The sequence below is a fragment of the Danio aesculapii genome, chromosome 23, assembly GCF_903798145.1.
Source record: "Danio aesculapii chromosome 23, fDanAes4.1, whole genome shotgun sequence".
Lineage (NCBI taxonomy): Eukaryota > Metazoa > Chordata > Actinopteri > Cypriniformes > Danionidae > Danio > Danio aesculapii.
Window position 1 is genome coordinate 39,946,274 of NC_079457.1, and position 25,517 is coordinate 39,971,790.

Consider the following 25,517-nt stretch of genomic DNA (forward strand, 5'->3'; position numbering starts at 1 on the left):
CTCCCTGTTATCTGACAGCGGGAAGCGTTGAGTGACTGACTGCTAATATGAACCAATACAGCAGCAGGGTAGAGCGATTCAGCAAGTTTTTAGAGAAAATCAAATCAGATTGCTCTACAACCATTATATTCAGACACACAAATGCTCCCAGATATATTATGAGGGCGCATAGATTACATTTCGGGCGCTCATGCGACCAAAATGGTTGCAATTTCGAGCCCTGTAGTATAAGGAAATGTATTCAGACCACAACTGAACGTTTGAAGAAAATTGAATGCCTTAATATTTAGAATTAGCTATTATTGATGTAAATGCAGCCGTTCAAGGCGCATAATTGATTTATTACGGTATTGACAGTATTAGAAAATCCATGTCGTGGCGCAATGTCACACCAGTGATGACTATGACACCGGTGTACCGCCCACCCCTACTTAGTAGTGTTATTAAAAGATCACAAAGGTGGCGATTTACTTAAATATATACTGTATATGTACTCTGTGAATATACTGTATATGTACTGTGTGAAGAATGGTACTGTTCCTACGCATGTGCGCTGCTCAACATGCTCCAACCATCTTCCCAAATTGTAATAAGTAAATCCAGTTAAGTTAAGATAAACCAGCTGCTGTCAAATTAAAGCATGATGGTTAAACTTAAAATTTTTTTTTAAATAGACAGCCATAAAAATTACTTCAGTTATTACATAGTTGTATAGCAAATTTCTTTATTTTACAGTGTCATTCTACTATTACCTGTTTTTTGTTGAGTTAGTTTGAATTAATAATAGCATTATAACAGCAATATTAAAAAAATATAAATAAATAAAAATAATAATAATAATAAATAAATAAAAATAATAATAATAAATAAATAAATAAAAATAATAATAAATAAATAAATAAATAAATAAATAAATAAATAAATAAATAAATAAATAAATAAAATCGCAAACTTGTGTAACAACAAAATAAAAGATTAGCCCAATTTCAGAAGAAGCCTTTGACAACAGTTAATGAGACAAGACGTACCTTGAGTTCCTGAAGTTGGTCAGGCTCATAGAGCTGGTTGGACACAGCTTGAGCCAAAAAGGCATCAAGCTCATGGCGCTGAAGAATGCGACCCCCCGGCCACTGCATCATATACCTGTAAACACACACGTGCATCAACGTTACTCAGATTCCATGCTGATCTACTTATTCAGAGTAAGAACCATATCTGTATCCAATGAGAAACAGCCCCCCAGTGAGGTCATCTGGCAGTGGTACCTGAGCACGCAGCACATGAGCAGCAGGTGAGATGGCACACAGGTTGGGTTGAGCAGGGCAGGGCAGTCAGACCGCATGCAGGCTAGAAAGGCTCGCGTACGGCGGCTTCGGTCCTCAGATGCTCTGCCAAGCCACAACCGCCTCAGATTGGGACATGTCCACTCACGAAAACACAGGGCTGGGACGAGCTCTGGGGTCAGGGCAGATTTAGCTTTACTGGCACACCACTCCTTTACAATAACCGGGGGCACTGCAGAGTCACAGAGAAATGAAACCTGTTTAGTGTCATGTTGATCTTTCTCTGGCATCTACTTTCTCACAGTAAAATAAATGATATGCATTATTAAAAGAAAAATAGAGACACTACCACATTTTACACCTGGTATAGATACAGATGGACTATTTTTAATTCATATTATGCTAGGTCTTCTCATTCTGTACAACTGCCTCTAGAACTGCTGTCAATCAAACCACTTGTGAAATATTAGAAAAATACACCTAAAAATATATGAAAAAAAGGACTTGGAATATAATCCAATATATATTATTTATAGGTTAACTATCCCTGTTAAAGGGCACATAGTTTACCTCTTTTTTATGATTTAATATTAATATTATGGTTCTTCTGAGTGTGCCAGTTTAGGTTCAGTTCAAAACACAATTCAGATTTTTTTTTATTATAATGTGTCAAAGTGTCATGTTGGGGGCGTGTCCACAGTTCGCTGATTTAGGGGTGTGGCTTCCCACCCAACGTAACAAGGGGGCGGAGCTATGAGCTCACCCGCTCTGTGTTTGGGCAGACTGAGAGAAGGAGCAGGAGTGAGAGGATCAGCAATCAGTCGTACATATCCGACTCGGACACAGACCAAGCAGAGAGTACAAAATCATTTGTGTCTTTGTGTAGTTTTACAGCCAACTGTGTGCTAGTTTCAAGTACCGAGCTTGTACACCGAGGCTAATAACCACGCACACTGAATTAACTTTGACTGAGGTACAGGATGCGTCGCTCGAAGCCGCGACACGGCACACCAGACACTCTGTGGCGTGGCAGAAACATGAAGTGTCCCGAATCGTCACGCCGTTGTGTGTACCCTGATAGAAACCTATGTTTAGAATTCTAAAACGCATGGCGCTGCGTCAGGTGTAGCAGCACCTAGTTAAGATCACAGGGAGTTTCTGTGATCGCGAGAAATGCAAACGGCTGAAGTATAAGGTAGACTCAATGAGAAGTACACATGTTTGCAAACCTACCTAAAGATACAACCAATAATTCCGATTAGAGCGATAATGTGGAGAATATTGTTCTTGTGTTGAGCCCAATGAGCCTTGCATCTAAAAATAGAGCTAGGGTGTTCCTTTAGTGATATCTTCGACTCACGCTGAAAATGGCGGACGTGAATCAACAAACTGAAGATATGATGACGTGCCTGTCAATCAATAATGGTGGGCGGGGGGACCGCACTCCTACGTAAAGTTGCGGTCGATCTGAAAACCGCTCCAATTGGTCCACCGTTTTTATGTTGTTAAATTCAAAAAAAGCACTGGGTGTGCTTATATCACCCTAATATGACGCTCTATACACTATACATGCACATATGTCTGTCCAAACAGCTTGAAAAGTAGTTTTTTTTACCATAGGTGCCCTTTAAGGCCTGTAAGCTCTTTTATCCCGTAAGTTGCTGCTTGCAGTTATATTTTACAATTAATTTATAACAATAAATTAGCACTCTTTTATTAACCAAGAAACATGAAGCAATGTTTAGGCTTCATATTTAATAAACAATTGTATTAATGTGCCAAATAGCTGTAGCACTGTCTTATTAACCCAAAGTCTATGCCCACCCTCATCCTCACCATCGACTGGACTACGCTTGCGCATGGCCAGTCTCTCCAGCCTCCGCTGGGTCTCAGCCAGGCTGAACAGCACCCCGTAGGCATACTGGCGGGCAGAACGGAAAAGTAGAGAAGCAGGAGGCAGGTCAGGATTGCACTCATCCTCTATACACACTGGCATCTTCATCTCCCCCTGAGAGGTGACAGAAAGGAAACAGAAAAGGGAGAAGAAATGGAGCGTAAGGGACATGGAGAACAGTATTAGAACTCTGATATCTGCTATTACAATATATTCTTTCTGAATATTAAATGGGTTTTCAGGAAATTTATCACAATAAATGCAAACAAACTCTAGTCTGCTGTTCTAAGTAATAAAAATAATTTTAAGCACACACTGTAATGAAGATATAAGTAATTTTACTTCATTCTTCATAACTTCATTATTTTATGAGACTTCAATGTTTTTTTAAACATCTGCCACCATAAATGCAAAACTAACACTAAAACTATTGCTTTTATAAAATTATATTATTTTAACATCATTTTTAATGAAAACATTGTGTATTTTTGTAATAAGTTCTGAAGTACAACAGCTTATAATAAAAACACAAGCAATGATGCTGCTTTGAAGTACACAAAAAGGTTTCCATTTCAACACAGATTTGACGTAAAGGAAAAATGAGTCATATGTTAAGTTCATAAACACAGCAGATTCAGTCAGATAATTTAGTGAAGAAAATCTCTAAATGATTTCATTTGCATGCACATGCTGTGTGATTGCAGTACCTTGGTCAGGATGTGGTAGATTTGTGGATACATGAGTCCTCTTCTGTGTCTGTGCTCGGCCACTCTCAGCACCTCTGCACTGACCTGGGGAAGGGGTGGTGTTGTGATGTCCATGTGACTCCGAGTTGGCATGGAAAGCAATGAAGGGATGGACGGCCCACTTCCATTGCCATGGTGGCCGTCCCCAGAGCCACTGCCACTCCGTCCACTGGGATCTTCCCATCTCGTGGACTTGTCAGCCAAATGACTATGGAAGAAAAGAAATATTCAGCCTGCTCTAAACACAAGATGACTAATAAAAAAAGGTTCACTACAGATTCACTAAATATTGGGTGCTTCTCAATTCTTATTTGTGCATCCTGGTTTCCTTTCCTCATGTCTTAGCTCCACCCATGCAGGATGTGAGTGGAGGACCAAAGGAATAGATGTGAGGACAAAAGAATTGAATATAAAGACATGATACGTCCTCAATTCCTTTAGCGTCATTTAAAAGAGTCCTCATTCAATGAAAACTCCACATTACCAATTTTACTTTTACAAGTCAGGATTCTTGAATATTAGAGTTAATTATTAATATTCTAATATTTTTAACCTCCAAAAAAACAACATTTGTCTGTATTTTTTTCTCATTTTACTTAATTTTTACAGGTATTAACTGATTATTTGTGCTGAAATACACATTACATCCAAATTAAAGAAACTATGAAGACATTATCCAAATTTACAACAACTTTATGCTTAATATTCATATTAATATGTGTTTGTTTTTCTGTTGTAGTTAGCAATTAGCAACTGGTGAACTCACTTAGCGCTGGTGTCATTTTGTTCCTCCCCATCTGAAGACGAAGATGACGAGGGGGAGGGGCCTGTGGGAGCAGCAGTGTGGTGATTGGGCTGTCGGCTGCCACCTTGAGAGGAATCATATGGAGCAGACCAATCAGCAAAGCCCATTTTCCCAACTAGTGAATCGTTACAGTCCTGCAGTGGCTGTGTTGGGTTCTGGCATAAAAGGGTTGGACCAGTGGCAGGACCGGGTCCATAGAGCCCACCTGGATAAGGCACCTTAACACCTGACACCTGGGGTGGACCAAACTGCAAAGAACAAACCAAAAACCAACCAAAAATATTTAGATGCAATTAGTTTCAGTAAAATACACTAAAAATCACCAAACTTTTGTAGTTTAAAAAACATTACCTGAGCTTTTAATGGCTGTACTGCCCCCACATGGCCTGGAGGTCCAGCAAATGGACTAGGCCCAAAGCCTGGAACTGAGATAAGTCAGATAAATAAATACTGAGTACAAACTGGTGTCAGAGTTTGTCTTGCAAACTACCATTTGGGAAGATGTTTCATTACTATTACAATTGAAAATATCTGTTTTTAATACCATACAATTAAATCATGAAACTATTCATTTTCAGCAACATTACTTCAGTGGCACATTATTCTACAAATTTGATACTAATAAGACAAACTGGTGCTCAAGAAATATTTTCAAAGTCAATAACTGTTCAACATTTATGGATTTTGTCATGAATGAAAAGTTCTAAGGGACAGTATTTATTAAAAAAAAAAACTTTTGTTGCCATCAATGTTTTTAATGTGCCTTTAATCAATGGAACCCATTCTAGGTAAATAAAAGTATTTACTCTCTCAAAATGACACCAAACACCACATTATACCTACAGAGGTAAGGAGAAGGTCCCATGGAGAGAGGTCTTGGTTTACTGGCCGCTGAAAAATACTCCACTGCCTTCTTAAACCTCTCAATTTTATCTTCGGTGCGTGACTAGTGGATAGAAAAGAGGGGAGAGAATAATAAGCTTCAAATGGAGCAACAGTATCAAACAAATGCATTTAATAAGCAGCACATGAAAACAAGGGTGTGCAATATTGACAAATCATTTGCCCAATCATTTTGAGGAATTTTCTTCTATACAGATAATATCTTGCTTGGAATGTTTTTGCTGCCTCAGCTGCTTTAGACCTGTCGTGGATAAATGTGACACTAAAACCACAGTAGTTGACAATGATTTTGATTAGGCCTTATTATATCACGCATCAGATGTGTATTCATCAAATCCTTCAAAGCATCGGCAATCTTTGCACACAAAAAAACTATTAGTTGAAATTGAAACAGTTGACATTGTTCAATCTGATCATGCAAAGCAAGATGAAAATATCTGGAGATAAATGTTTCCTTCTGTTTTGTTGAATTGTCAATGAATTAAAATCCAAAAATGAGTGTAATGTAAACCACTGTGAGACCACAGAAGCTTAACATTACCTGCAATAGCATTAAAAGAAACTCTTCTTACATAAAGCTTTTCTAATATAAGAATCTTCATTCTTCTAATTATAATTCTAATAGTTTTCCATGACCTTTAATATAGCCATATGCACACACTAAACAAGTGCACATACTTTCCCCCATCAAATGATTCATACTGTGAAGGACTCTTGCTTTGAAGCATAGAAAACTTAGTTGGTACAAATAGACAACTGAATCACTGAGATAAAATAATGTATTCAAAATCAGATTTATTTAGGAATTCAAAAAAAAACACATTGTTGCTCTGAGATGCACAAATGTTCTGCTCCGGCTAACTATTTTTGTTATCAACACCAACAACAGCAGTAGGCAATATGGTGTCAAATTAAATAAACAATTCTCGTTTGTTGAACTGTTGTATAAAAATCAATACCAATTTTGTGATAGCAGACATGCACTCATAATCTGGAAAACAGCACACCTGTTTGTAGGTTATTACTTTATTATACTATAGCTTATAAAAAATCCATAGAGGATGGATTTTTATTACAGACCATATCTTCTAAAAAAATCAATAAAGATTTTTAATGCTTTCACAACCCGAATGATGGGGCTTTCAGCTGATTTCTAACAAGTTTTCAACATGTAACGGATGCTTTTGGAGTCGCAACTCCATAAAGCCAGTTTGCACACTTAAAATAACAATTACAATATTTTCACAGATGTTAAATATCGCACACCCTCACATGTAAATGAATGTGTAAACACGCCATGCTTCACCTGTGACTGCTTGAAAACATCCTTGGCCACCGAATCTAAATTCCCAAGATCTTTGATGGATGCCACATACTCAGAAACAGCCTTGATAACAACCTCACATGGAGGGAGGACTAACTGATGAGCCCTTACCTGAGCAGAAAAAAGAATAAACAAAAATTATGAAGCAAAGAGCAACAAATAAAGTATGGGTTGTGCTAATAAGTGTAAAGCTCAAGGATGCTTAAATATCTCATCCATTACAACTATGAAAAAATGAAAATATCTGAGTGTGTGAATTGACATATTAGCACCTTAAGGGAGGCAAGAGGGTGTTCTGGGCCTAGAAGACTCCAATGAAAGGCAGCCAAGTCTTCATCTGGCAGAATGTGGTTACCTGTTTGTTTTTTTTTGAAGGACCAGATTTAATAACGTTCTTTAAAGATAAAGTCACATGTTCATGTTAGCTTCGCTTACCAAGAAGAGCAGCAAAAATGGGCAGGTGCTGTGTCTTGAGGCCGAGTTGGCGAGCCGCCTCTGATAGCAGGTACTGGTGAGTGGTCAGATTCTTGCCATTCCAGGAGAGCTTGAGAGCGTGGGAGCTGAAATAGGCCGGAACGTTGCATAGCGCAAACTCTGAGTCCTGTGCGATCAGACCCTGAAAACCATAGTCTCTGTACAGGGATAGCACCTCCTGATGGTGGTCCTCCAGGGTCTGCACCACCTACAATTCAAACAGGGAGGAAGGTGATCGCGTGTTCTTTATGATTTACTGAGCAACAAGCTACAACTGATTTGGCAGCACTGCATTTGCTGACAATACTCATTTTGGGCATATTTTCAATACACTGTCATCACCTGTACTTCCAAGCTCTCCCAGACAAAAGATTGTATTTTAATTAGAAGAGAGAAATACATAGATCATTGTACTGAAATATCTATCTAAGATAGTTGCAATACTTGATCACTACATTTCTAGTTTTAGAAGTTAAAAAAAGTTCCTTCAGCAGAATTTTCCAACCTAATGCATCACTTATAGCAACGTTTCGGGGTGTGTTCACACTTATAGTTTAGTTCTCTTGGTTCATAACTTGGAACAGAAGTTGCATTAAAATTTGTACAATACAAACTACATAACCATTGCATGATTAATGTATCAAATATAGCATTCTATATTTGAAACGTATAAAAATCTACATTATTTTGAATGTCTTTTTTTATTCATAATGAGTTACTGAATAGGTTATTCAGACGACTCAAAGCAAGTGATTTTCTTCAGTAAAGAAGCATTTTTCGTAAGTTTGTTTACCCCATTCACTTTGTGGAAAATTGTATCTAAAATGTAAGCCACTTAACATTAGCTAATATGAAATTGTTTATCACACATCTGCAATCATGTTCATTTTGTCAGTAAAGCCGGTTCTAGTATAACTCCAGCACGTTTTCAGATGGAGCAGAATTTACAGCACAGAGCTGTAGTTCACTGACAAGCTATTGTTTGTTTATTTTATTTTCTGGTTTATTTAACAGGGACAATACACTTGACATTGTTATACAAAGGCAACCAATGTCACGTCCATTGGGCATATTCACCTTATTCTCCACGTAGGAGCGGGCGCAGCCATTTGGATCATTTTGGCTCAAGACTCATTCACTTCCATTCATTTTAGATGTTAAAAACAGCTTGTTTGGCTGCTTGATGTTGCAAACTGATATGTTCTTAATATTATATTCTGCTTTGTCTGTATAATCATGCAAATACTTGTTTATAGACCGAGTAGTTTGACCGTTTTCTGCCGTTTATTATTCCTAGTCATTTCTCTTATAGGCAACTGAATTGGAAGTTCTAAAACAATCGCAAAAACGAGCGCACTTCCGCACTGAAGAATAAGGTCAATAGCATAAAGTTATTTTGCAGCCCTTGTCCCAGGTTAGGCTTTACATTTAAAAAAAACTAGTTAAATAAATGAACAAACAAAAAAACACACAATACAATAAACATGTACAGTAGGGTTGGGCCATGTCGACCAATTTGGAATCATCAATGGATGTCTAATGTGAAACATTGCGATGGACGATGGTATCGTCATCGTAAGCGTCAGTGAATTAATTATTTATGAATAATTAATTTAAAAAGGTATTGATTGACACTCATTAAGTAATTGCTTCGTACTGTTTTTATTTTTACATTCTTCGGGTGATTTATAAAACACAAACGTTTCGGCACAATGCCTTCCTCAGTGTGTGAATAATTAATTAATTCATAACAAATTAATTATCTGTAGTATACAATTTCTACCACCGACCCACATGGTCTTTGTTTTACCTATAATCAAATCATATATAGCTAAAGATTAGTTACACACAAACTACCACCAGTCAATCACTTTTTCGTGGGACTCTGGCATGAATAGGCAGAGTGATCAGAGTCGTTATAATGGCGTCGACAAAGCTTGGTTGGTTAAAAAAATGTGCACAACAAACAGGAACCAACCAACAGTATCTGAGGTTTTCACTAAAACTACCAAGTGTGAAAGCGAAAGATTGAAGCAGTGTACAGACACTGTGAGCCTGTGACTGACTGCACTGGAAACTGAGCTTTTTGAAAACTCTGAGGAGGCCGTTTTCATTTTAAAACGCTGCTGCTGCGGCGTCTCAGTGTGGACGGGGGAAAACGGAGACATCTGAAAAGACGCGCGCATTCGCTGCAGAGTGATAGCGTGTGTGTGGTCAAGTGATGTTTGTTTTCGGTGTGGACAGAGGGCTTTTCAGAAATGCTAGGTGAAACGCCTGTGCGGACGTGGATAGTTTTCGTTCTAAAATGCCATTTTTAAACTAAGACGTATTAGTGTAAACGGGGCCTGAGTGTGTATTTTTCGCAAGCGGGTGGCTGCTGCGACAGGGGCGGGGTGGAGGATCGCGATATCGGTTCAGCATTGTGATGTCTATCGGTGATGGACGATGGCATTGTCTATCGACCCAACCCTAATATACAGAGCCACAAACCTAAAATGTAAGTCAATCTGCATACTAAAGAGAAACGTTAACCTGACTAATACTAAATGTTCAAATTAAGCAAAATGTGTTCAAAATCTAAATCGTTAACAAACGATGAAATCAAGAATCTTTCTGTAATAATGACTACTTCTAAATGCAGCACTTGAAAATACAACATTTACATGTTTTTACTGCAAAATCACTTCAGTCAAGTGTTTGAAATAAATTAATCTGTGAGATGGTTTCATAGTCGTGTAATTTTAGGACACAAGACATGACAAGATGTGCAAGATAGTTGCAGTTCACAATTTCATTTTGATATGCTGCCTGCCATAGTAAAGTCAAAATACAGCCAGGAACTTATCCATTGCCCACACAAACCGATCTGCCAGCTAGAAATAAGAAAAACAGCTGTGCTTGACAATTTTTAGGTTGCATTTTCTGAAATCTTGTCTTGTTTTTTAGGTCATTTAGATGCGTTTGGTCAATGTTGCGTTCATTTTTCAGTAGAACCACACCAGAGTTCCTTTGGAAGCTTGTTTAGTGCTCACCGAGTTTTGGAAGAACCACACTGACCACTGAACCAAATTAAACAAGTGTGAACACACCCCTAGTTGATAAGAAAATACTTCGCCTATGGTCACAAATAAGTTAAATTCAGAATGTGAACACACCCTTATTTGCCAAGAAAATACTTTCCCTATGGTCAGAAATTAGTTACATTTAAATGTCATGCCCCTAAGTGTAATTATTTCTAGTTTCTATCATACAGAATTACTGTATTTTAAAATGGGTTTGACGGGTCAGTTTCAAATCAACACTACAAATACAAATAAGCTGAAACTGTGCTAATGACTGTCCAGAAATGACTGACTTACCATTAGTCTAAGGGTTACTAATGCTGAGTTCAAGTCATGTTAGACAGATTGTATTTACAAGAGAAGAGCACTGGAGTTTCCTTAAGCCTTACGTTTCAAAGTCAAGAATGTTTGTAAAATGTCAAACACAATAGATTAAGATTCAGTGCTGATGGTAGATGTGTTGAAATGTACAATACAATTAAGTTTCAGCAACAACACATACTATTACTGCACAGTAAGACTGAACATTTGATGATTCAGCTTCCAGCACCTTCATAAACTGAATAAAAAAAGAAAAGCACCAACACTCCAATACATAGTTTATTGTTCATTTTGTAAATGATTTTTTTGAAGTGCTAATTTTTAGTGTTAAAATGTGCACTGCCTCCTGGCTCACCTGAACATACCTGAGGTTGAAAAAACAACTTTGAACTTCACAAAGAAAAAAAAACTTATTTTAGATTATAGCAAATATCAAAGTCATGTGACAATATCACAGCAGTCCTGATGAGGAGACCTGCTCAATAACAGCTTTCACGGGCTACTTAATGAACTGGAATCATAATTTGAAACATATAATATTAAACATTTTATTAATAAAATATTAAGGCACTTTAGTACATATTTATATTGCAATAAGACAATTAGCTAAGACAGGTAAAGCATTTGCAGTACATTCTGGTTGAATAACAATTCATCTCGAGGAAGGCATCAGGCCACTCACCCGCACGCGGAATCGGAACATGGCGAGGCGGACACAGTGGCTCAGGCAGGCCGGGGGCAGGAACCAGGCCCGAGGAGGGGGTGTGGCCTTGCTTCCGACGTGGTTGACGATGAGCTGTGCGGTCTGCCGCTGCCCCTGCGCCCGCCGCGCCCACTCCGGCCAGCGATCCTTCCCAAGCGTGCCGTTAAAAACCACCACTAGCTCCAGTCCGCCTTGGTACAAACAGGCCTGGGAGAGGGCCGCCAGATAGCCGAGCATTGCATTCCACTCGCCTCCACAAACCCAGTCGGTCTGGTAGCCCCCGTAAAGCCGCTGAAGGCCGGAGTCTGCGTCAACCAGAATGCGAGCTGGCGGGGGAGGCGGAGGCAGCGAGCTGGGATGATGGGGATGGTGGTGGTGGTGATGGTGGTGGTGTGGAGGCTGACGGCCTGCCGTGCGGGCTAGCTTGAGGAGGTCTACTGGAACTGCCGCCCCGGGGCAGCGTTTCTCCAAATACTCCTGAAACCCTTGAACTCCCATACTGAATGTGTGTCTAAGCGCGTGAGATGGATGAACCTTGATAACAAGTTGAATTGTAGGTTATGTGCTCCGATCTCGATCTGACCGGTTGTAGTTAGATAACTAAAAAGCTGAAATGTCCAGTAAATTATCCGACGAATGCAACTGTCATCCGACCCCCTGTAAAATTTCAGATACGCGAGGCTATTTTTTACATTTGGTCGTGTAAGTGCAATTTGTGTCCATTCCCAAGTGTGTCAACGTGCTAGAATCCCACAAAAGTCTCTCCGTTTCGATCAATTACGATGTTGCACGGTCTACAGCGTAACGATGGAGGATAACGGCGCGCACGCTACAGTTATGATGTCGACAGTGTTGGTAACATCAAAATATAATCCTATTTGTAACCCTTCTAGCTGCAAACTGAACAACAACTACGCCCTTGCTATCAAACGTGCCCGTTAAGTAGTTGAAACTAACTCTAGCAGATGGCGAATACAGTTTGCCCTGTACTGGTTAACAGTTGTAAGAGCTACAGTTTGTGGCTAACAAACTAGCTCGCGCACTTAGCCAGTTAGCCAAGATCCCGGCGTGATTGACGCGTCAACTAGTCGAGACAAATCGGGGGCTGCAACGATTCGGAATGAGATGAATAACTATGGGGAAAATAAAGTAAAACAACTAAAATAAAACAAAAACAAAAGCCCGACGTAAGCTCCCTCGCTCTCTATCTCACTCACGACTTCATGTTGAGGAGAGGAACATACTTTCATGCGACGTCGGCCATCTTGCGACTTCCCCGCGGACCGACAGAAAGTGGGAGGGCAGGAGAGCCGAGGGAAGTGGGAGGAGCGACGAGACTCGTCACTGGGGGATGTAGTTTAGTATCTGTGAAAATATATCTGGGGTGTCGAGTAAAAGACTACAACTACCAGAACATTAAAGTGAGAGACGTGATGCGTGCCTTATCCAAAAGGAAAGGTTCATTCAAATGAAGATAGGGAAAAATCGGCTCAGTTGGAAAAACTGGATTAAAATCACTGTATCTGAAATTCTCAAGTACTGTGGTGAAAAAAAGCACCTTGGACTGCAACAGTGATAATAAAAGCTGAATGAGAAATAATAATTTTACAAATGAATTTTGTCTTTCAAATTTTACGAACAACACTTTTCGGCACATTTAGGTTTGCGCGTCCAACTAGGTAGGTAGGTAGGTAGGTAGGTAGGTAGGTAGGTAGATAGATAGATAGATAGATAGATAGATAGATAGATAGATAGATAGATAGATAGATAGATAGATAGATAGATAGATAGATAGATAGATAGATAGATAGATAGATAGATAGATAGATAGATAGATAGATAGATAGATGGATGGATGGATGGATGGATGGATGGATGGATGGATGGATGGATGGATAGATGGATAGATAGAGGGATAGTCACTTTTTACATAGGCCTAATACAAATATGTCTTTATATACAAATATATGCAGTTCTTGGCATTGAAAGACTACTGGTTGCAACACAATTCAGGTTTAACTATATGTCACCTTTAAATTAATATGTAGGCCAATATAAAGTGTTGTGTATTAGTATATAAAATGAATAAAAAATATAATTTTATGCTTGAAATTAGCATTTTCAACTATTACAAATGACTATATATATAATTTAATATTATAAATAATAATTATATTATTAACACTTTTTTTAATTGCCCCCTGCTAACGAATTACTTTCAAATGTTAGAGCAATGACTACGTGTAAACAGTGTAGTATAAGATGTGAACATATTTTCAAGTAATTTTAGACTTTATGAATCGACAGACTCATGACGAATGCATTGGCATACAAATTGACGTCATAGTTGAACAGCTCAAACCATAACTACACCTAAACGACACTAGAGCGCGCCAAAGGCAAACTGTTGGCAGATAGTGAACAGCGGCGCTGAATCAAACAGAAGTGCACCGCAGTAGCATGCTTTAAATCAGTGGTTCTCAAACTTTTAAACCCGCGACCCCCATTGTAAGATCGTCAAGAACTCGCGACCCCCCACTACCAAAGCATATACAAACAATAAAAATAGCTTTTTTTTTAAGCTGTTCACAATATTTTAACTATATTTACTATAGATTACAGGGCTCGAAATTAACATTTTTGCTTGGTAACACTGGTGCTTCTAACTTTAAAAATGTAGGCGCACCAGCCAAAATTTAGTGGCTCCCACCAATTATCGCACTGTTACTACAAGTTTTATAAACAGATTTATTGCATTTGAAAATCAACACTAATCAAAACTAACAAGCAAAAAAATAAATATGCATGCGTGAGGAAAATATGTCTTAATGAAATCCCGTTATCACAAGAAAAGACATTTTTATAACATAATTGAGTGACCAAAAGATACACGGACGGATATCCCAAAAGTTATCCCACAGACTTTACAGTGAATGCTAGTTATTTTCATAGCAGACTTGAAGCCAATGGAGGTCTTTTATCCACTCTTCAATAAGTATAGCTGGTGGATTAACATTCAGCACATGATCAGTAATCAGATGTGCCAATATTTGTAGCTTTAGGTGTTTCTAAGACAAAATCTGTCAGTGTTGTTTTCATTCTCTCGTCTTGCGCTTTACATTTTCGCGGTTGTAGCTCCTGTCATCTGAAGACAGGAGGCGTTGACTGAGTGATTGACAGCTGATTTTAACCAATCATTCGTGTTCAGTTCTTAGAGCAGTGGGCCAATAAGAAGAGCGCGAAGGCGGGGCAAGCGTTGAAGGCTTTGTTTACTGCGGCAAGTTGACATGACAACAGTTTTAAACTGTTCCTGAGCGCTGCGTTCCAAGTACAAAGATGCATTCTGCCCGAATGTGTCCTAAATACTTTATGAATCAGTAATATATTTTTAAAAATCTGAAAATATTAGCTTTCACTTGTAATACTGAAAAATATTTATTATAATCACTGAAAATTACACAATTTTTAAATAACTCTCGCGACCCCTTGAAATTATTCTGCGACCCCCGCAGGGGTCGCGACCCCCAGTTTGGGAACCACTGCTTTAAATCACCCGTCGTTAAGCGTCAACCACACTCAGTTTGCAGAGTGTAAAATATAAAAACAGATATTTGTTTCGAAACTCCATTTATGATGAGGTTGATCTCATTGGCCAATAATTTACTTGCTTAATGAAAACTGGAAATTAAGTAGAAATTAATTAAACACATGAATAATCTTTTATTGCAACACTTTACTTTCACATTTTGTCTCCCTTTTCATTCTAAACTCACCAGTTCACCCAAAAACAAAACTTAATGACTCGCTGTTCATTCCAAAATGAAAATTCATTACCTCATGTCAGATGTTGAAATGTCTACAGGACATGTGAGCAATTCTTTGGTTTCATAAAGCTAATATCACTCTTCACTCTTCACTCAATCATTGGTAAAATTGCAAGCATATAGATTATTTCAATGTGGTGATGTCATTGACCTATGAACATTTCCTGCTTGTTATCAAACTATTTATAACTGTAACGAGGATATTCAATCATAACTTAAATGTTAAAACAGCTTTACAATATTTATCAATATGTGGCTCTTTTTGGATTCTCAGAAGATATAGAAGTTAAAAATGTACAACAGGAAATACGTTGGGACCACTGTTATTGTTTACATATTGTTATGGCTCTGAACCTGAAGCTCCAATAAGAACAACCTCCAACATTTCCATAAGACCATTATGAGGCTGAAAAGTAAATCCAAGCAAAAAATAACAAATACAGAAATAAATATGTAAATAAAATATGCAGTAATAAATAAATAAATATAAATTAAACAGAAAACTAAATAAACAAAATATCACCACACTCCTACATCCCACGATGATGTAAAGTGTGTGTTTAACTATTTTCAATGAACATTTTACTGATACTCCAGCTATTAAACACACATTTCCTTCATGAATCATACTGTGCATGAGAGGTCAAGAAAACCTGGCTGCAGGTCCAGTATCATGCATAACATTCATGTCTGAGCTCTCTTTTTGTCTTTCCTAGGCTTTGTGCAAATGCCAAAATGATTGAAACTCCGGTTTGATATATGCTTATTTTGTTCAAACAGCTAGAAGAATGAATGCCTGGCTAAAGAAGAACTTAATCCATCACTGTTGCCCAAACGCATCTGAGGTACTTCTTTGTATACTCGTGTAGCTTTTTTAGTCATTTGCTTTGATATGTTTGTATTTGCTGCAGCTGCACACTGTGGATTTAGGAAGTCAGTGTATGATATCTGAACTGCTAATGCAATCCAATATGCAGGAGATCCAGAGAGGAGGATCACGCACATCCCACCAGATCTCAACTACACTTCAGGTTTTTCCACACTCCTCACAATCCAAATGCTTAATACATAGTGTTTAATGCAATTAGGTAAATGCAAGATGCATCATTTTTATACATAATAAGTTTTTAATAGTTTTCCTTAACATTCAGGGGGAATTCATCTTTTAAAAAAGTTGCTGAAATGGATGTTATTTATCTGTTATATTCAATTTATGTTAAAAGCCCTCATCTGAACTACGTGTACTCTAAAGTGTTTCCAAACTTTTACGAGTGCCTTGCTTTTTGCAGACATTGACATCTACAGTCATTGACATCCAAAGTACAACAAAATTACTGGAATTCAAAGCTGGAATGCTGGATTCCAACATTCTTAAAAAATGTACCCCTGTCTAACTGCTTGTTAACGCAAATTTCTAAACAGCCAATCACATGGCAGCAACTCAGTTCATTTAGTAAGAAAGGTGATTTCAGTGACTTTGAACGTGACATGGTTGTTGGTGCCAGACAGGCTGGTCTGAGTATTTCAGAAACTGCTGATCTACTGGGATTTTCACGCACAACCATCTCTAGGGTGGTCTGAATGTTCTGAAAAAGAGAAAATATCAACACCAGGTGCTATTTCTGTTAGCTAATAACAGAAAACCGAGGCTACAATTCACACAGGCTCACCAAAATTGGACAATAGAAGATAAAAACGTTGCCTTGTCTAATGAGTCTCAATTTCTGCTGCAACATTCGGATGGTAGGGTCAGAATTTGGTGTCAATAACATGAAAGCATGGATCCATCCTGCCTCAATGGTTCATGCTGCTGGTGGTGTAATGGTGTGGGGGATGTTTTCTTGGCACATTTTGGGCCCATTAGTATCAACTAAGCATTGTGTCAATGCCACAGCCTATCTAAGTATTGTAGCTGACCATGTCCATCCCTTTATGACCACAGTGTACCCATCTTCTGATGGCTACTTACAGCAGGATAACGTGGCATGTCATAAAACATGAATCATCTCAGACTAGTTTCTTGAACAAGACAATGAGTTCACTGTACTCAGATGGCCTCCACAGTCACCAGATCTCCATCCAATAGAATACCTTTGGGATGTGGTGGAATAGGAGATTCATGCATCATGCATGTGCAGCCGACAAATCTGCAGAAACTGTGTGATGCTATCATGTCAATATGGACCAAAATCTCTGAGGATTTTTTTCCAGCACCTTGTTGAATCTATGCCACAAAGGAATAAGGCAGTTCTGAAGGCAAAAGGGGGTCCAACCATGTACTAGGAAGGTGTACCTAATAAAGTGGCCGGAATGTATTGATGCTGCCTGTTGTTAGATTATCATTAAGCATTTTCATGATCATGAAGCAGTTTCGATAAGTTTATAACTACTGCCTTATCAAACATTTGTCCATGTCTTTAAACAATTCATATTTCAAGTTCAGTCAGTCAAAAAAAATGTCGGATTAACAAACATTTTCCAGCAGGTGGCACTAAAACTCTCCACGTTATCTTCCTTAAAATTGGATACGTTTAAATTATTTATGAGATATCTAAAAAGTTATGACTTTGTTTTTAAGTGCAGGAAATGGAAATCTATATTTCAGTGCAGGAGGTTTTGTGCAGCTGAGTGAGTTTGAAGATTGTACTTAGTGTTTTTGTCATGGATACATTATGACCACCTGTCTAATATGCTGCCGGTCCTCTGCGTGTTGCCAAAACAGTGCCAACACACTGAGGCATGAACTCTATAGGACCCCTGGACGTCTCCCGTGGTATCTGGCTTCATAAAGTTACCAACGGATCTATCAAGGTGGTGAGGTGGATTCGCTGAGGTGGAAGTTCCAAACTTGTAGGTCCAGCACATCTCACTAATACTTACTGTAGTTCTATTGATATCTGGGGAATTTAAAGGAAAAGGGCCTCATTTATAAAGTGTGTACTCTTACATCCATGGCAATGTTCAAATTTATAACAACTCTTTAATGTGGAAAAGTACTTACTCTCACGTTAAGGTGGGGTTATTTTTCTTATCTTTCAAAGTGAAAAAATTTGAACATCTAGAGGTGTACATGAATTGATAACAAACGGCAAAGATGAATTGTAAGCAATGATTTGTGCAGTGTAAATACACATCTGCTGCTTTTGTGAAAATGAATAGACACATCAGACTCAGGCTTTGTTTTTGTCATTTACATTGTTATATTTTACAATATATATATATATATATATATATATATATATATATATATATATATATATATATATATATATATATATATATATATATATATATATATATATATACAGGGGCGTAGCAACCGGGGGGGACGGGGGACACACGTCCCCCTCACTTTTCGGAAACAGGTTACTGGTGTCACTTTTCGGAAACTGGTGTCTTGTCTGGTGCTGAGCCAGAGAAAGACAGCGGGGTTAAGTTGGTTTTGTTTTTGGTATTCCTGATACATTCAGTGACGGACGGCATTAACAAAAAAACCTCTCACCCTAAAAAGATGTAAACTGTATTCCCTACAAAAAGACAAAGCTGGTTATGTTTCACAGCTGTCTTTCTTTTATCGCTCGATATTACGAGCACTGCTTGAGCAGTCGCAATATGCGTTTAGCCAGAGAGAGCTCGCGCTGACCTAAACTCTCAGTAAGGGACCGTCGTAAAAGTGCTTCTTTTTTTCGTTTTTTTTTCCCGAAAACAAGACCAATTTAACTCTGCTGAAAAAGACGTGTTATATTATCACAATTATGCAGCCTTTTTAACCGCCTAATGCTTAATTTATGGACACAAGGAAGTCTAACAATCCATTAAAATATAATTTGCTGATGTGTTTTAATCATATCAGATACACATACTGAAAGTAACTATAAAGCCAGCCACTTACTTGCATGTATTTGGGGAGTAATTGGTGAATTTACGTGTTGAATCCTGCGTGTTCTGCTTTTGAATGATGCATCGCCGCAAGTACACATGGCGATGTCCATCTCACGTTATATGTGTAGTATCAACTTGCAATTTTGCAATTGCATTGTAGTATTTAAAAATATTTTCACACAGAGTAATGCTTAATTTAAATGTGTGTGGTTCTGTTTATTTATTGTTATTAATATTTTGTAATTATTTTAGAATTTTGGTTAAAAGATTATTAAATAAACTTTATTGCTAATAAATCATTAATCACTTTTGGGTGACCATACAGCTGTCCCCCCCACTTTTAAAATGGCTGTTACGCCCCTGTATATATATATATATATATATATATATATATATATATATATATATATATATATATATATATATATATATATAGTGTGTCAGTATATTAATCGCACGTTTGAACAGCATTCAGCATTAGTAAACTGTTAATATAAAGAAATGCTAAATCACGGTTTTTTTTTCAGACCAGCGACCATAATCATGTAATAATTAATTTTTATAAGACAAATCAAATTTTACCACCAACAGGACCTCGATTTCAGATTCAATTTGGTGAGTGCTCTTTTATATAGCAATGATATTAATTAGGGGTCATTTGCAAGGTGGAGATCTGACAGCACTAAGCTGTGCACAATTTCAAAATCCTTTGCTATTTATACAAGTAACATCTGGAATTTTGAAATGATCTTAGATCAAATTAAGATTAGTTTCTGTGCAACATTTTATAATTGAAGGCTATATCATGTTTAAATCAAATAATTCTTGAGCAGTGTACCTCCACCAGGAAAAAACATTTTTCATGAAGTTGTGTATCTGGTTTGCATGGTTAGGTATGTAACAAACTTTTCCAGGAAAACATTGCCCAGAGCATCATCTCTACCAACTGGTTTTCATCTCGCAGTTAATCACAGACACAAACATAACTCTTCATGTGATATAAAAGAAAATGAGACTGGTAGAACAAGGTGGACACTCATGTGCCCATTTATTGTAGGTGCTTTGGACGAGTCATAATGATGCAGCAGAGACACATTCCTCACATAAACATGATTTCATTTTTGTATGACAGCAGAATTAATCAAAGGCAATATTCATGTGCATTTTGTCAGTAAAGGTGGTTCTGTAATCAGTGGTAAATCTCCAGGACAGCATTTACAACACAAATCAGAGCCATAGTTTTTAACTATGCACAATTTAAATGGTGCAATTCTGAATTCAAAGATAATCATTCGACAGGTGTTTGTGTCGCTTCTCATGCCCGATTCACACGGGACATCAGCATCAATGCTTTCCATTCACTTTGAATGGATGATGTCAAGTGTTGCTGAACTGAATTGTGGATCCGTCAGCGCCCCTGCAGCATTTCGAGTGCCACTGGAAGTGTCAGCCAATACCATTTGTGGTGTAAAAGTAGCCAATCGCGGTGTAATTTCATTAGCTGACACTGCTATGATGACTGCTTCAGTACCAAGCTTCAGACCAGACCTCCGTCAAGTGTCAGTGTTGCTGCTGATCTGAAAGTACGTGAAAATACCACATTTAATAACGTTGCTTTACTTCAAACTGGCTGACATCCCGTGTCCCGTAATTTCAGTCAAGTGTTCGAAATAATTCCTTCAGAGTAGTGTGTTCATTGGTAATGCTGAATCAGTTAACGCAGTTCAAGTTGATATCCCATCTCTTTTTTGTGGTGTATTTGCAGTTACCACTTTCGATTTCATTTTAATTTATCATGCAGCTCTGCAGTACACCTCCTATTGATCTGGCAGGATAGCATTGTTGCCCTTGTGCTTCAGTCACCCCAACACTCTGTCACCAATTTGTTGTCTGACCTCTTCAGATCACTGTTGTGGCAAAAGTGCAGTCATTTATCTCTTTTAATGACCTTGAGAAGGTGATCCATGCTTTTATTTTGGAAAGACTTGACTATTGCAACTCTCTATATGTGGTTATTAGTCAAAATGCCCTGAATAGAGTGTAATTACTCCAAAATGCAGCAGTGAGACTTCTGACAAAGACTCGCAAGTATGAGCACATATCCCCAGTTCTCTCCTCTTTGGGCTGGCTGCCTATTAGGTCAGGGATTGATTTTAAACTATTAATTTTTGTTTTTAAATCCCTAAATAATCTGGCACCACATTACCTATCAGACCTCCTACATGTATATAGTCCTGGTAGGTCACTAAGGTCTTCTGATCAGTTTATTCTTTCGGTACCAAAGTCCCGGTGTAAGCGAAGTGGGGATAGGGCTTTTGCTGTTATTGCCCCAAAACTCTGGAACGGGCTTTCACCCCACATTAGACACGCTCCAACTCTATCTGTTTTTAAATAGCTTCTGAAACTCTTTGTTCTTTAGCATTTGAGCCTTTTTAATGTTGAGTGGTTTGCCTTATGTTTTAATTGTTATGTATGGGATGTAGGTTTTATTTTAATTAATATTGATTGTGTTCAGCACTTTGGGCAACGTTGTGTTGTAAAAAAAGTGCTATATTAACAAACAAACAAACAAACAAACAAACAAACAAACTGTTGGTAAATTCTCACCACTGCTGACCAGGATCAACTCACAACTCAGTTGTTTCATAGATACTTTAACCCATTCACTCGGATCTTTATTCCTGCTCATTTCTCCTGCATTCAGTGTGTCAAAGCCACTAAGTCACCCTAAACTATTAGGGTCAATTTTGTTATGTGATTTTTGTTGAATGAATGTCAGGTGGAATCTGTTCAGAGCTCTTCTCAGTGTGGTCAATCTGCATCAAGGATGACATTTATCAGCACCTAAAATGGTGGTCATTTGGCCACTGTATGTACTTTTGGAATTAATGGACATCCAGACGCATTGGCTACTGTAAATCAGCAAGACTCCAAGAAAACAAGGTTTGCCTTAAAGGTGTGGATGTGTAGGGAGATGATCAATGATATTTGCTTAACCCATGACTGGTGCGTCTAATCAGTGAATAAATTTAAGAGATAGTTCATCCAAAAATGTAACTTCACTTCCTACTTACTCACCCAGTGGGTACCATCAATTGTCAGGCTACCAACAGTCTTTATAATATAAAGGTCATAAAGGTTTGGATGACAGAATTTTTATTTCTGAGTGAACTATCCCTTTAAGGATAGTCGGGTGCACAAACAAATTAGTTTCTTTTTTTTTTTTGGAAAAGCAGTTCTTCCTCAATGAGATACTTTTCATCTAGAGTCCTGTAGGATTTTTGAGCATATTGGGAAACAAAATAAATCTGTCAGGAGTGAATTGGGAATTTGAAAGTTAAGAGGCTGAGACGCTTGCCCAAAACACATGCCTATAAAAAATCTCCGTTCAAGAATTTTGGCAGTCGTTGCTCCACGATTAAGATTAATGCTAGCCATTCTTTTAAGGTTTCTTTATTTATTGGGTTCATCTGACTTTTTTTTATGAAACATACAGAAAGAGAAATCACTCAGATTTTTGGCTGAACTAGTGAGCTTTGACAAGCAGCAACACTTGTTTTTGACCTGCAGGAGTTCCAATAATTGTACAAAGCAGAAATAAAAAGGTCAGGTGATTAAAATGATCCATCAAAGGAGAGCACATCTTCAAAGGAACTAATGTCACCCTGCGGTTATTAAATCAATGTAAGCGCGCTCTCTTGATGAGGGAGCAATTGAGTGGAAAAAAGACATTTTGCCATTGCAAGTGACAGAGCGATGAAACGGAAAGTGATTGAATGTCAGAAAAGGAAGAGAAAAAACTATGCCAAAATGAAGAACAAAGTCTTTTGCAGGGTCTTATTGATCACGTTATTTTGTTGATCACGCAGATCCTCTCATATGATTTAAATTATTGGCAAATAAAATAATTGGCCGTCTTTGCTTGCGGCAGGAGGGAGGGATGGAGAGTCACGGGTGGCTTTGCCAGTAATATACAATAGAGTACTGAAGCACCCTGAGCTACAATGAGAAAAACAGCTTCAGCACCTCTACTCCAGCAATCCAGAGAAAAACAGCTCACGAATCAGACAGAAAAGAGCCAAAAGTCATTTTGCTGTCTGTGCTTTCAATAACAAGACTTATTCCAGCTGAAGAAGATTCTCTAAAACAGCCTGCCTTTCACTTTTGGAGTGCGCTACGATGCAATTTCGACACTTTCCCAAAGGAAACCCCTTAGAATCATTTTGTATTTCTCCTTTCCTCAATCCGTGACATGGACATATACTGTCACAGGTAGGGGTGGGTGGATCGATCTTAAAGGATCACGAAACACCAAAACACATTTTTTTGAGATGTTGACAGTCATATTTATGATCCACGTTGCTAAAAACACTATTAGGACACATATATTTCAATAAAAATGAAAATTTTACACTGTAAAAAATGGCGGTGATTTCAATGGTGAAAAACTGTAAAAATGCTATACTACAAATCCGTAACCTGGTTAACGGTATGTTTCCTTAATAACAGCGAATAACCATAAATTGACTTTCCCAGAATTCCCTGTATGGCACAACCCTTTTTATGCTTTTTGTTGACATTACTATGGATCTTTTTAGTTGTTTCCCCATCAGTGATGTACATTAGAGATTTATGTTACATCTATTGTTGATAAACAATGTTTTTTTCATGACTTTAATTTTATGCGTGTTACCATGCTGGTGTTTAGAAACTGTGTGAATGACACTGACCACCTTCTATATACTGTTACACTTTTCTGCTTGTGGGAAAAGTTGATTGTGATGGGCATTGGTTTATTATGTAAATTCCTCATCACCACCTGCACATGGGTGTGCTAACATGTCTAACTGTGTAACAAAAGATGTGTAGATATTGGTAATTCAAAATACAGATATAACCTCTATAGATTAATAAAATATGGTAGTTTACTGTAAAAATGAGAAATAAAAATCTTGAAGCAATGTCACGGCGATGAGATCATTTGTAAATTCCAGCGCGATTGGCTGTCTGTACCGGCTTGTACAAAGTGACGTCATTGAGTTTTTAGAACATCTGTTCATTAATTCATGAAAAAGACTTGTTTCAAACCAATCAGCGCGCTCTATTGTGAACGAGATGCAACTTCATCATTATTCATGATATAGCTTTGAATACTCCTTTTACCTGTTATAGTGTTCAGACAGTGTTGCCAACCATAATTCAAACAAGTAGAAGAAGAACAATTGTTCAGAGACATGGGTCATCAGTGTTGCGTTTAAAAATGTGCCGCAATAAAGGTTTTATTTCCATTTCCCTGCCATGAGAGCACAGCTCGCGTGTAGACCCACATGTGTGGATTACAGTGGTCTGCTAACATGCGACAAAAATATGTTTGTAAAGGAAACTTCTTTTAAAAAAGACGCAGTTCCAGTTGGTGTTGATTGTCCTGTCTCTTCAGATTTGGGAAATGTGTGATAAATGTTCTTTGTTTATGTTTATTTGGATGGCAAAGTTAGTTAGTATTGTCAGCAGAACTCTTACAGTTTTTAAAGATATACCGTAGTCAAAATGATGTAGTTACTAAGTTTACAGTAATATCACAAAAAATTTTAAGGACTGAGTCCCGCGGAAAGTGATTGACAGGTGATAATTTGTGTGTAACTTATCTTTATTTATTTATGATTTGGTTATTGGTAAAACTTAGACCTTGCAGGTCGGTAGGCTACAAATAATTAAATCGTTATGAATAAATGAATTATTCATAAATAATTAATTCACAGCCACCTATGACGACGATGGCATTGTCCATCACAATGTTTCACATTAGACATCGTACGATGCCAAATTGGTTGACATCACCCAACCCTACTATCTATCTCCCCTGTGTCTGTTTTTTTTTGGAGCCTAAACGGTCTCAAAAATCATACATTTACAAAATATAATCCATACATCCACAACACAATTCATATTTAAAAAACAATATTCAAAAATACACAAATCCAATTCATAAATTCAAAACACAATTCAAAAATACACAAATCCAATTCATAAATTCAAAACACGATTCAAAAATACACAAATCCAATTCATAAATTCAAAACACGATTCAAAAATACACAAATCCAATTCATAAATTAAAAACACGATTCAAAAATACACAAATCCAATTCATAAATTAAAATCACTATTCATAAATACACAAATCCAATTCATAAATTCAAAACAGGATTCATAAATACACAAATCCAATTCATAAATTCAAAACAGGATTCATAAATACACAAATCAAATTCATAAATTCAAAACAGGATTCATAA

The 25,517-nt window shown here is 37.6% G+C and overlaps 1 protein-coding gene across 1 annotated transcript in view; it reads right to left on the reverse strand.

Annotated features, from left to right (window-relative positions):
- fam120c (family with sequence similarity 120C) overlaps nucleotides 1–12,801 on the reverse strand; it is a 24,918-nt gene extending 12,117 nt beyond the window's left edge. The window contains exons 1-11 of the mRNA XM_056449697.1: nucleotides 11,495–12,801; nucleotides 7,391–7,637; nucleotides 7,228–7,310; nucleotides 6,938–7,066; nucleotides 5,572–5,674; nucleotides 5,080–5,153; nucleotides 4,690–4,976; nucleotides 3,885–4,131; nucleotides 3,120–3,291; nucleotides 1,266–1,515; nucleotides 1,029–1,143 (exon numbers count right to left, since the gene is read on the reverse strand). Coding sequence (XP_056305672.1) covers nucleotides 1,029–1,143; nucleotides 1,266–1,515; nucleotides 3,120–3,291; nucleotides 3,885–4,131; nucleotides 4,690–4,976; nucleotides 5,080–5,153; nucleotides 5,572–5,674; nucleotides 6,938–7,066; nucleotides 7,228–7,310; nucleotides 7,391–7,637; nucleotides 11,495–12,013 — 2,226 coding nt within the window. The 5' untranslated portion in view covers nucleotides 12,014–12,801. The remainder of the gene's footprint in view (nucleotides 1–1,028; nucleotides 1,144–1,265; nucleotides 1,516–3,119; nucleotides 3,292–3,884; nucleotides 4,132–4,689; nucleotides 4,977–5,079; nucleotides 5,154–5,571; nucleotides 5,675–6,937; nucleotides 7,067–7,227; nucleotides 7,311–7,390; nucleotides 7,638–11,494) is intronic.
- Nucleotides 12,802–25,517: the final 12,716 nt, after the last annotated feature.